Genomic DNA, 13,259 nt, shown 5'->3' with positions numbered 1-13,259 from the left:
CAAAGAAGGCAAGTATTCTTATTATCATAAGAATAGAAATGTTCTTTATACATGGATAATATTTAATTTAAATGTTCTACTTGGAATAGAGAGCACTGCTCATTTTCAGAGAGCCTGGCTCATTTCCAGGGAGTAAGTTAACACATTGTTTTATATCATTGAGAAGTGTTTGGCATATGTGAACTTTAGTATTATAGCATTAGACAAACAGAAGACTAAATAAGTCATTTTTTTTTTTATGCTGTAATTCCCAATAGAAACGGAGCAACACAAGTCTTTCAAAAATAGGTCCTTTCAGGGCCCAGGATGAAAAATCCAAGAAGTGAAAAAGCCAATTGGAGAAAGAGTACACCTCATTTTAAAGTCAGCATTTTTTATTAAAATTATTTTTCCATGTTGTATACAAACTGAACTTTTAAATGAAATCCAAATACACCGTCAAAATGATTCTAGAGTGGAAAGGCATACTGCAGATGTAAATTACTACAAATCAACAAAATCAAAAAGATTTTTAAAATTGTTTTTAGCTCAAAAAGTTTTCTTTATATCAAAGTAACTTCACAGCTTTTCATCATTACCAGAATACCTAACTTGAAGCTTTAATTTTTTCCATTCCCTTTCAAGTTGAATTAAGACATTAACTGTCATATTGTGGAATGTACAGCATTTATGTCTGATAACCAGATGTATATAATCTGCATAACCACACCGACAATTTAGCTTGTTCAGGTAAATTGATTTTCGTGTACTTCAACCAGCGATCACAACATGGCATATGATGAGAGAAATTTTAGTAAAGATCAACACTACAAATAAAACCTTAAAAAAAGATTGACAGATGCTTTCAATCTATGATTATGTAAAAAAGAAAACTAGACAGCTTTTCTTATAACTAATGCTCACAATTTCAAATGAATAAATTACTAACCACTCAAAAAATAGGATTAGGGAAGAAAGTGATTTTAGAACAGTCTTCCATTTTGAAAGTTTTTCACCAGAAAGAAAACATGAAATAATGTATTCAATTTCTCAAACACAAATGAGGAAATAATCTGTTAAAAACATGGAGTATACTTTTATTTCTAATTTTAAATTTCCACATAGGTTTCAAAGCTTTGAAATGCAAGTACCACTTTAAAACATCATTATGACTAATTACAGATGAATAATAATACAGACAGGCTATATCCTAGGAGACAACCGTAGGCGTTTTAATTGGAAATGAACATTCTGAGATCATGCTAATAGCAGTGTAGAAAAATTCATGCTAATAGCAGTGTAGAAAAATGAAGTTAAAAAAAAATTCAGAGTGTTGAGACACTTCTCTCCTTCTGGGATTTATTCTAATCATCTCCTCCACAAAGAACCAGCAGCACCTTCCTGTAGTCCCCTGATGTGTCACCCTGGGGCGAGGGAAGCAAAGTTACAGTTAGACCAGTGCCTTCTTAAGTGGAATCCGGCACAGTTAACAGCTAAGTTAACTTTTTAAAAAATTTTTTAAAATTTATTTGAGAAGCAGAGGCAGAGAGAGAGAGAGAGAGAGAGAGGTCTTCCATCCGCCGGTTCACTCCCCAGATGGCCCAATAGCCGGAGCTATGCCAATCCAAAGCCAGGAGCCAAGAGCCTTCTCTGGGTCGCCCATATACGTGCAGAGGCCCAAGCACCTGGGGCCATCTTGTACTGATTTCCCAGGCCATCGCAGAGAGCTGGATCAGAAGTGGAGCGGGGAATCATATGGGATGCTGGCACTGCAAGCAGCCGGCCCTTAACTCTTTCAAGCCCTTCTCACCCATGTGGGAGACCTGGGTAGAGTTCCGGTTCCTGGCTTCCACCTGGCCCAGACCCAGTTGTTGTGGCCATTTGGGGAGTAAGCCAGTGATAGAAAGATCTCTTTCTTTCTCTATTATTCTGCCTGTCAAATAAATAATCTTAAAAACAAACAAACAAAAAAACAAACAAAGATAAGTTTGGGGGCTGGCATTGTAGTGCAGCAGGTTAAGCTGCCAACTGTAATGCTGGCATCCCATATCCCATAGAAATGCCTGTTCAAGTCCAGGCTGCTCTACTTCTGATCCAGCTCCTTGCTAATGCTCCTGGGAAAGTAGCAGAAGATGGCCTCCATGTGGGAGGCCTGGATAACGCTCCTGTCTTCTGGCTTCAGCCTGGCTCAGCTCTGGCTGTGAGGCCATTTAGGGAATGAACCAGTGGATAGAAGATCTCTCCGTCTTTCTGTGTTTCTCCCTCTCTTATATGGGATGCCATTGTTGCAGGCAGTGGCTTAATCTGCTTTGCTACAATGCCAGCCTCTTCATAAGCTCTTTGAAGACTTCTTGTTTGCATGATTTCAATTTCCTTTCATCAAAATAAGCTCATCTTTTAATTCCATTTTTCCACATATTACATAACATTATTCTATAACATTTTATTTATGTAAGTATAAATAATATAAAATAATGCAGGAGGCAGGTACACTGGGTTAAGCCAACACTTGGAACATATTGTAGTGTTTGGGATCAAGTCCCATCTCTGCCTCCAATCTAGCTTCCTGCTAATGTGCACACTGGGAGGCAGCAGGTGATGGCTCAGGTACCTTAGTTCCTGCCAGCCACATGGGAGACCCAGGTGGACTTCCTGGTTCCTGGCTTCAGCACAGGAACTGTGCTGGCTGTTATAGGCATTTGGAAAGTGAACTGAGGATAGAAGTTCTCTTTCTCTGTCTCTGTCTTTCCCTATCATTCTGCATTTCAGATAAATAAATCTTTAAAAGAATAAATTAACTAATGCAAATAATATAAATAATGGTATGATAAAAGTATAATATATAGGGTCCTTTTTCAGATTTCATTAAAATTTTTATTCAGAATCTCTTCACAGACCTTTATTGTAATAAAATATATAAAATGTCATTTTAAGTGTATAATTCAGCAGTATTAATTACATTCACAGTTAATTACATTCACAATGCTGAGCAACCATAATCATTGTCTATTTCCAAAACCCTCTTGTCAAGCCCCAACAGAAACTGCACCTGCTAAGCAGCAATTCCCTATTCCTCCCTGACTTCTCCCAGCCCCGACAGCCCCTCATATACTCTGTCTCTATGAATTTAACTATTCTACCTATTTCATGTAAGTAGGATCATAAAATGTTTAACCTGTTATGTCTGATTTATTTCACTTGGCATATTTTCAAAGTCCATCCATGTATAGGAAATGTCCTTCTTCTTCATGTATGCGTAGACCAGATTTTACCTGTCCATTCATCTATTGAATACTTAGACTGTTTCTATCTTTTGCCTACTGTGATTAGTGTATTCATTGGTGTACAAGTATCTGTTTGAATCTCTGTTTTTATTTCATTTGAATATATACCTGGAAGTGAAATTGCCTAGTCTTACGGTAATTGTATTATCATATAATATTATAACAACTACTTTTGAAGAAATGCCAAAGTGTTTGTCCACTGTTTTACATCCCACCAGACTTGCATGAGGGTCCCAGTTACTCTACATCATCACTAACATTTGCTATTACTGGGGGGTAAGAAGGAAAAGGGTGTTTTTGTTTTTTCTTTTTAAATTATAACCATTCTAATAGGTGTGAAATGGTATCTCATTCTGGTTTTGATTTGCATTTCCCTAGTGGTATGACTCTCTTTTCATGTACCTATTGACCATTCGTGTGTCTTCTTTGGAGAAATTTCTATTTGGGGCCAGCATTGTGGCATAACAAGTAAAGCTGATGACTGATGCTGCCATCCCATTTGGGCACTGGTTGGAGTCCTGGCTGCTCCACTTCCGATCCAGCTCCCTGCTAATGTGCCTGGGAAATAAGCAGCATATGGCCCATGTTCTTTGGTACCTGTGCCCACCTGGGAGACCTGGAAGAAGTTCCTGGCTCCTGGCTTCAGCCTGGCCCAGCCCTGACCACTGCAGCCATTTGGGGAGTGAACCAGTGGATGATGATCTCTCTGTATCTCTCTCTTTCTCACTCTCTTCCTCTCTGTCTGTAACTCTGCCTTGGATTGTCTTTTTGTTATTGAATTGTAGGCATTCTTTAAATATTCTGGGTCGTAAAACCCTTATCAGGTACAGTTTATAACAATTTACCGTTCCTCCCTAAGTCCAGACAGTGAGTTTTCACTAAGCCCTTCCCAGTGCTGGTTATGATCTCTGTAAACGTTGTTAAGGTATTAGGTGAAAAATCACTATTTGTTTTTATTTGGAAACCACTGAATATTAGTTAGCTTACCTAATATTTTCTCTTTATTGAAGATTATTTATTTGAAAGAGAGAGAGGGAGAAGAGAGAGACCTTCCATCTGCTGGTTCACATCCCAAATGGCTGCAACAGCCAGGGCGGGGCCAGGCCGAAGTCAGGAGCCTGGACTGCCAATGGGAGAGCCGATCACAGTGACCAGTGACTGAATCAATCACGCCCATGCCACTCCCTAAAACCCAAAAGGTCAGGATTCAGTGAGCTTCTGGATAGCATGGGGAGGTTCCTGGTAGGGTGGGGAACCCAGGAAGGGCGCAGAAGCTCTGTGCCCTCCTCACCCACCACACCCTATACATCTCATCCTCTGTATCTTGTAATACCCTTTCTAATAAACCAGTAAATGTGTTCCCCTGAGTCCTATGAGCTGCTCCTGAAAATGAATCGAACCTAAGGAAGGGCTGTGGGAATTCCGATTTACAGCCAGTCAGAAACACAGGTGACACAACCTGCGTGGGAAGCGAGAACACTTCTGTGGGTCTGGTCCTCAGCCTATGAGATCTGATGCCATCTCCAGGCAGACAGCGTCAGAACTGAATCGGAGTACAGGATGCCTAGCTGGCTTCTGCTGCAGCATTGCTTGCTTGGTATATGTGGAAAATCCCACCTACACCTGGGGTCAGAAGTGTGTGGTTGGGTGAGAATATGGGAGAAAGTAAGTTTGTTCCTATAGCCTCAGACATGTCTCCAAGCCACGAGTCGGATTCAGAATATTTAATTAATAGCTTCTAGGTAACTTGTTCTCGGCTTCATGTTCATAAGACTCTTCTGGCTTCCTCCAGAAGCAGAATCCCAGTAATCAAGGGTTCTGAGGGATGTGAATCATTTCTCGTCACTCCCAGACCACCTTAGTTCTGCTGGATGTCTGGTGCCAGGTAATAACAGTGGCCCAGGGCAAGGAAAATGCTTTCCCACCTTGCCAGCACTCAGCGGGCCCCGCACCGCATGCTGGCTTCAGGTGCTTATCTTTTGTTGTAATTACGCAGACAAGGAAATTGTGCACTTGCAAGTATTCATTAAAACGCGACCTGTCTCTGTCTGGGTTCAGCATGAAGTCACTGTTGTCTTTATAAAGCAAGTATCTCCAACTTCCCATGTGGAGTTATAGTTTGCGTGTTCTCCAGAGGCTCAGATGTTGGAAGTTCGATCCATAGGGCAGGAAGAAGTAGAGGCACCTTTAAGAGGTGGAGTCTGGTGGGAGGTGACTGGGTAACTGGGGCAGGGGGCGGGGCTGACTTCTGAAGGGGTTCAGGTGGAGCTTGTGCTGCCCTGTCTCACCATGTGGCTTCTCCCTCTTGCCCGCTGTGATGCCACCTTCCATGATGCGACAGTCGGGGCCCCACCAAAGGGCTGCTGCCCAGCGGTTTGGACTTTCAGCCTCCAAAACTGAGCTTAATCAACTTCTTTTCTGTACAGAGTACCCAGGCCCAGGTATTTTGCGATAGTGGGGAAAATAGACTAACCCACTCGGCAAAGGTTTAAAAGTCTATGTGACAGGAGAGAGACTAGGAGTATCTGAAGGAGGCACCCTTTTGAAAGGCAATGACAGCTGCTAGGGAGGGGACAGGAAGTGCTAAATGCCGTGGGCTGAGCCCTGTCCTTTCAGTGGGTCAGGGCGAGGCTGCTGTGACCTACCTTGATGAAAGAGTGCAGAGACTTCCCGTAGAGCTTCTTGAAGTTTGCCCGGATGTCCATCATGTCAATCTCTGCCCGTGAAACCATCACACGGATGAGGGTGTCGTCATCTGTGCCCAAGCCCTAGGGCAGAAAACAAGATCCCCGCACAGGGGAGCCCATTGGTTTCACACGGCGCTTCTCTTCCACCTCTCGGGGCTGGGGAACGTCTAGCCCAAGGGCCGTCCAAGACCCACAGAATCAATGGGTCTGGCCCTGCCAAGGCAACCTCAGGCAGGACTCAAAATTCAATACATCTGTAGCAGGCTGATTTTTAAGTGGATCGTTTTGTATGGCCCACAAATGATGCTATACAGATCCAAATGGCCCTTAGCAGGAAAAAGGTTCCCCACTGTTGGCAGGACAGGACGAGGCACCACTCCACAGATGTCCTTTTGGGGCACACAGAATATTCCACATGCTTACCAACACCCTATGTCCTGTCCACAGAATACCACTTTGCCTTTCTGGAGACAAACCCTCTGCCGTGCAGCCTGCCTGCCTCATCTGTAACAGCTCCTCCCCCTGGGAGGTCATCCTGCCCTCCCCACACCATGGCAAAGCTTTTGGTGCAAAACTTGCTTGTAGGTCCTGCTCCAATATCAATATATCAGCTTTTTTTTTTTTTTTTTTTTGACAGGCAGAGTGGACAGTGAGAGAGAGAAACATAGAGAAAGGTTTTCTTTTGCCATTGGTTCACCCTCCAATGGCCGCTGCAGCCGGCGCGCTGCAGCCAGCACACCGTGCTGATCCAAAGCCAGGAGCCAGGTGCTTCTCCTGGTCTCCCATGCGGGTGCAGGGCCCAAGAACTTGGGCCATCCTCCACTGCACTCCCAGGTCACAGCAGAGAGCTGGCCTGGAAGAGGGGCAACCAGGACAGAATCTGGCACCCCAACCGGGACTAGAACCTGGTGTGCCAGCGCCGCAGGTGGAGGATTAGCCTAGTGAGCCGCAGCACCGGCCAATATATCAGCTTTTTAATATGTTCTTTTCAAACCCTTCACCACAAAGGGACCCCCAAAATACTGGGAAAAACACACTCTTTCCTCCCTGTTCCTATAATGTGTAGATCCTCAGCTACTGTATTACCATCTCACTTTTTTTTTTTTAAAGATTTATTTATTTGAAAGAGAGAGGTAGAGACACAGAGAGAGGTCTTCCATCCACTGATTCACTCCCCAAATGGCTGCAACACCAGAGCTGAGCTACTCCAAAGTCAGGAGCCAGGAGCTTCTTCTGGGTCTCCCACATGGGTGCAGGGCCCAAGGACTTGGGCAATCCTCCTCTGCTTTCCTAGGCCATAGCAGAGAACTGGATTGGAAGTGGAGCAGCTGGGATGGAAACCAGCACCCATATGGGATGGTGGCATTGCAGGCCAGTGCTTTAACCCACTGCACCACAGTGCTGGCCCCTCATGTATTTTTATTGGTATTTTGTGCTAGTTGCCATCCTAGCAGGTTAGATGTTCTTTTGAGAGCAAGAGTACATGGTTCTCTTTCCTGCATCTCTCATGGTTTCAGCAAAGGTCCTTGAAAAGAGTGCAAGACATGGGTAGGAGCATGGGCTCCGGAGCTAGACTGTCAGTGTGTGCATCCTTGCGCCATTACTTCCACATCAAGGACCTTGAGAAACCTGCGAATCTTCCCCAGGCCTCAGTTTCCTCATCTGTAAAGTAGGAGCTCATAATTGTACCTGCCCCACAGAACTGCTGCGTGGAAAGAATTAATCTATACAAATAAAGCATTAAAAACAGAGACCCAGGGGCTGGTGTTATGGTGTAGTAGGTAAAGTCGCAGCCTGTGTTGCTGACATCCCATAAGGGCACCCGTTGGTGTCCTGGCTACTTCATTTCCTATCTAGCTCCCTGCTAATGGCTTGGGAAAAGCAGTAGAAGACAGCCCAAACATGGGCCCCTGCCACCCACTTGCGAGACCGAGATGAAGCTCCTGCTCCTGGCTTTGGCCTGGCCCAGCCCCTGGGCTGTTGCAGCCATCTGAGGAATGAACCAGTGGATGCAAGATCTCTCTTTCTCTCACTGTAACTCTGACTTTCAAATAAATCAATAAATCTTAAAAAAAAAAAAAAAGTGATCCACACACCCCAAGTACTCAATAAATACACCTTGTATTATCTGCAAGGCACTCAGTGAAGTCATTGGTGAATTGAATTGGATCATTCAGGTGGAAATTTGGGTGGGGGATATAAGTAAGCCTGGAAAAGTGGACACAAGATATGTCAAAGTCATTCACATGCCCAAAATGAAGCCGTTTACCTTCATAGACTTATAAAGTCTTTCAGCAAAATATGCAGGTTTGTTCCTCATGCACTTCACTACCGAGAGAAAAAGAAATGAAAAGATTATAGTTTATTCCGTTAGGAAAAGAAAAGTGACAATTGTGCCCTCACTTTCTACAAAGTATCAAGTAATATCTCGGTTACTGTGCAGGAGAAATTGTAGCCAAACAATGTTTCCTGAACATAGGCTATGCTCTAGGTGTTTTCAGATAGAAAGTACCCTCCCTTTATCATCAGGTTCCTGGAGAAATACTTATTAAGGCCATCAAAAGATAGGGTGACATGTAGTTTCAAAATGATGATGACTATCTCTACTAGCTGAGGCAGTTATTAGTTCTAAGCACTCACAGACTTGCAAGATGTAGCTAACAGTATTTTATTTCCCATGCATGGAGATATTAGAAGCACAGAAGACACAAAATATATGGACCACCTGGCATGATAGCAATCAGGCTATATATATTTCTTGTTTAAAATTCCAGCACCTGTCTCCTCCTGAGTGATTCAAACAACTTTTATCTCTGAAAAAGACGCTATATCTCCATGACAACAGACTGATAACAGAGGAGGACAGTCTACAGACATGTGCCCCCCCCCTCCCCCAAGCAGCTTACCTATGGCCAGCAGGGCATCTTCAAAGCTACCAGACGTCTCGGATTTAATACTCTGCTCAATATCCTTCTGGGATATCCTTTTGTATTCATCAAACACTGCAAGCAACAACGAGATGGTGTTACCACAATAAAACAGAGAGGCAACTCAAGTCTATGGAGAGAACCAGGTCCTCCACCTGTTTATTCTTTGGTGGACTGCAAGAGGAAACTAATTAGCCATGTGGGTGAGGGGCCAGCTGGAATGGAGTGGTCCATGGTAAGGAGGGAGGAATGCTGATTCCTGGGAACATCAGGAAAGACCCTCCCCTTCCCTAGACCCTCTTTCCTCACCCCTGGAGACATCTTGCTTTTCACATTGTTTTCTTAATAAGCAGAATGTATCTTTTTCTAATTTTGACCTTGACAGTCACTTACATGTTCATCTTCCTTTTGGTTCATCAAAACCAGACCATTCAATCTCTTCAAAACTGAGACACAGTTAATTACAGCCAGTTGCATCTTTTTAATAGAGCTTAATATAATTTTTTTTCTTTTTTGTGAGGCAGTTTTGGAGGTGATGAATATATTTTCCTTTCTTTCTGTCTCTTTCTGGAATCTTCCTAGGACAGATAATTCTTTCATTTATCCTCTTCTTTGCCTGGGCCCCCATCAGGGCTGTCAATCAAAGGACATCTGTACCCAACAACATATAACATAACTTCTACCAAACAAGTGAGCAGTTTATCTAGTCAGCACCTGTTAGACTTGCCCTTCTGGGAAAAATCAAGGGGATTGTCATCACTGAGTCATCTTTTACCCTTGCAGAACCTAAGAATCACCTGGGAAAGCCATCAACTTCCTGGTGTCACCCGCAGAGCTCCTAATTAAGTCAACCTAAAGTAAGGGTTAAAGAATCAGCATTTTTAGTGGAAACCACACTTCAGAAACTCTGCCTTGGAAATTAAATTCATGACTGGCTTCTACTGAGCTCCCCCACACCTCCCTGCTTTCTGCTATTTCTGAAATTATTCAGCTCTCCCTGCCATTCAGTGAGCCATGTTTTTTCCATTTTTCCTCGTCTCATTGCATATTGTTTTCATGTTTCTACTTAATTTGCATCCAGTATATTATTATTTGGCATATTTCCAGAAACAATGCTTATCACACACTTAGAAAATTACTAACAAAACCTTGGTTATTATGAATGCTCTCCATTGTGGTCAGTTGGTAAGAAAATGATGGCTTTCATTACCCAAATAGTGATTCAAATATTTTCTCCAAGTGACTTACAAGCAGGTATTTGACAACTGCTCAAGTATTGAGTAGGGCCCAGAAGTGAAGATTCTTTAAAAATGTATTTATGCACTAGATTATTTCTGAGGGCCTGCAGTTCTATGAAAGTGCCACCAGGGGGGGAGATCTGTGTTGTTTGTGATCAGGTAAGGGAAGGCAATGAATTCAAGATCTGAGTCAGAAGTTGGTCTGACCATAATACAAAGTATGGGCCTATTTTTTGGTCACAGTGGAATATGTGAAATAACTACAACTTTAGAATGTATCGTGCTTTCATCTGGCTCTGGGTGCTTCTAAGACATGGCTTCCAGCCTATCTCAGACAAGGTGACCCACCCTCTGGACCAAGCAGGACAATGCTTCCTGATGCCACTCTCAAGCACCATAGGACAGTTGGCAAGAGAAAAATACCCATATCCATCGCTACACCTATTTGTCAGCTTTGAAGTGGCTATAGAAGACAGAACTTTGCCCTTTATCTTCATAGAAGAATTATGGGTATTTTTTTCTTGAGGGGGGATATGTTAGGTAGGAAGTCAAAAATTGAGCCTATGTGTGTATGAGAAAGGCCTGAAGACCAGTACCCACTGTGGAAGTTCCAGAAGCCCAGCATCTTGCACTTCAAAGACCTGCCCAGACCCTGATGACCTCCCAGGTGGTCCCAGCCCTTCCCCCAAGGAAAGCTCCCAGGAGAATTCTCTCTCCTGAGGACCAAAGGGGTTACCTGATAACATGGGGCAATAAAATCTTCTCAGACATGCACTAAGGGAAGCCCCCCTACTCTGCCCAGGTGCCAGCAAATCTGGGGAGGAATTTGATAATTTTCACCCAACAAACCCTTCTGCCAGGACTCCGCATCCTTTGTCCTAGAGGAGAGGGGGAGGTGGGTAACAGACTCCCTTAAAAACTTAGAATCCAACCGGACTGCGTGCTCAGCCCTCTGCCTCTCTGCTGAGCCACCCGCCTGGCCTGCCCAGGTGTAGTCTCTCCACTCAACCATGTAACCTTGCTCTTCCCCAATCTAAGTGACTGGGAACTCTCTCTCAGGTTCTGTCTGGAGAGGTGCCCATCTGTTCTTACGGATGTCCCTACCCTAATAAACCCTTCTATTTTGCTTTCCACTAAAAAAAAAGAATGTATTGTGCTTTTTAGTCACTTTATGTTTTCAATTAGTGAACTCATTCTTTTCAAATTTCCCATAAGATTTGTAAATCTGTAAGGTGGGAAGGCATGGTAGACCTAAAAAATAATGATGTACATAAAGACCTAAAGTGCTTATATAAAATATGAAATATCTTATTAAATCTTTATTGCAGTTTGCAAGAAGAAGATAAGCCTAACAACAAATATTCTATAATTGTATAATGTCTTTCCCCAAAAGAAGTTAAAAGCACATTACAAAGTTTAGAATGATCAGAAACAAATTAGAAACATACACATAGGAAATAAAATTTGAAATTATCCACTATTCATCTTAGGAAGTATAACCCCAAAAGAAATCTCTTTCTAGCTTTACAGCTTGGATGTTAAACAAGAATAAACATCAATCAACACTTTTATTGCTTCCTGATGTACTAAAGATTATTTTCTTATATAACCAAATTGGGGCTGCCTTAAAAAAAAAACTGGGGTCAGTGCTGTGGTGTAGCAGGTAAAACTGCCATCTCCAACGCCGGCATCCCATATGGGTGCCGGTTTATGTCCTGGATGCTCCACTTCTGATCCACTTCCCTGCTAATGTGCCTGGGAAGGCAGCGGAAGCTGGCCCAGGTCCTTGGGCCCCTGCACCCACATGGAGCCCCAGCAGAGACTCCTGACTCCTGCCTTCGGTCTAGCCCAGCCCCAGCCATTGTAGTCATTTGCTGAGTGAACCAGCAGATGGGAAGACCTGTCTCTCATTCTCTGTCTCTCCTTCTTTCTGTGTAATTGCTTAAAATAAATAACTAGGTCTTTAAAAAAATATACAGGACTACTATATGAGGTGAGTGTTTGGTTTATTGTTAAGATTCTGGTTAACATACCCAGGAGTACTTGGGTTCAATCTCCTGGTCCCAGCTTCCTGCCAATGCAGATGCTGGCTGGGTTTCTGCCTCTCAGGTGGGAGATCTGGATAGTGTTTGTGGCTCCCGGCTTTATTATGGGCATTTGGGTAAGGAAAGAGCAGATGGGGGGGTTCTCTCTCTCTCTCTCTCTCTCTGCCTCTCAAATAAATAGTTTTTTTTTGTTGTTGTTGTTTTAAAGGGAAGATAATGGTTCCAGTGCTACCCACATGGGAGACCCAGATGGAGTTCCAGGCCCAGACCTGGCTGCTGCGGGCATTTGGGGAGTGAACCAGCAGATGGAAGAGTTTTCGTTTTTTTTCTCTCTTTCTCTGCCTTTCAAGTATATGAAATTAAATAAGTAAACATTTTACAAAATTTAAAAGGACAACTAGAGTCAGTTTCTTAGAAGCAGGAATGCCAGAATTTGATGTCGTCTTTCTGTATCTTCTTTTTTTTTGGACAGGCAGAGTGGACAGTAAGAGAGACAGAGAGAAAGGTCTTCCTTTTCCGTTGGTTCACCCTCCAATGGCCGCTGCAGCCGGCGTGCTGCGGCCAATGCACTGTGCTGATCCGAAGCCAGGAGCCAGGTGCTTCTCCTGGTCTCCCATGTGGGTGCAGGGCCCAAGGACTTGGGCCATCCTCCACTGCACTTCCAGGCCACAGCAGAGAGCTGGACTGGAAGAGGAGCGATTGAGACAGAATCCGGCGCTCTGACCGGGACTAGAACCTGGTGTGCCGGTGCCGCAGGCGGAGGATTAGCCTATTGAGCCGCGGCACCGGCTATCTGTATCTTCTAACTTTTCATTATTGAGAATTGGCCCTGAGGAGCATCACTGGACTCATGCTTCCCAGTAAGTCTAAGACAGTTCAGTACACTCAGGTCATGGGACTAGGTGAGAGGAAAAGGCTGCCAGTTAATTACAGGAAGTGTGATTGTTGCTTTCCTTTTTTTTTCTTTCTAAAGATTTATTTACTTGCAAGGCAGAGTTATAAAGAGAGAGAGAGAGAGAAAGAGAGAGAGAGAGAGAGAGAGAGAGAGAGAGAGATATCTTTCATCTGCTGGTTCATTCCCCAAATGGCCACAATGGCC

General features: G+C 43.6%; 1 protein-coding gene across 2 annotated transcripts in view; it reads right to left on the bottom strand.

The window, feature by feature from the left end:
• Positions 1 to 353: 353 nt before the first annotated feature.
• Positions 354 to 13,259, bottom strand: part of ANXA4 (annexin A4) — a 76,403-nt gene continuing 63,497 nt past the window's right edge. For both annotated transcript variants that reach the window (XM_062209581.1, XM_062209580.1), the window contains 4 exons: positions 8,857 to 8,952; positions 8,220 to 8,278; positions 5,909 to 6,031; positions 354 to 1,403 (listed from right to left, as the gene is read on the bottom strand). In XM_062209581.1, the coding sequence (XP_062065565.1) occupies positions 1,344 to 1,403; positions 5,909 to 6,031; positions 8,220 to 8,278; positions 8,857 to 8,952 (338 nt within the window). In that variant the 3' untranslated portion in view covers positions 354 to 1,343. The remainder of the gene's footprint in view (positions 1,404 to 5,908; positions 6,032 to 8,219; positions 8,279 to 8,856; positions 8,953 to 13,259) is intronic.

The sequence above is a fragment of the Lepus europaeus genome, chromosome 13 (genome assembly GCF_033115175.1).
Source record: "Lepus europaeus isolate LE1 chromosome 13, mLepTim1.pri, whole genome shotgun sequence".
NCBI lineage: Eukaryota > Metazoa > Chordata > Mammalia > Lagomorpha > Leporidae > Lepus > Lepus europaeus.
This window is presented reverse-complemented; position numbering and strand designations above follow the sequence as displayed.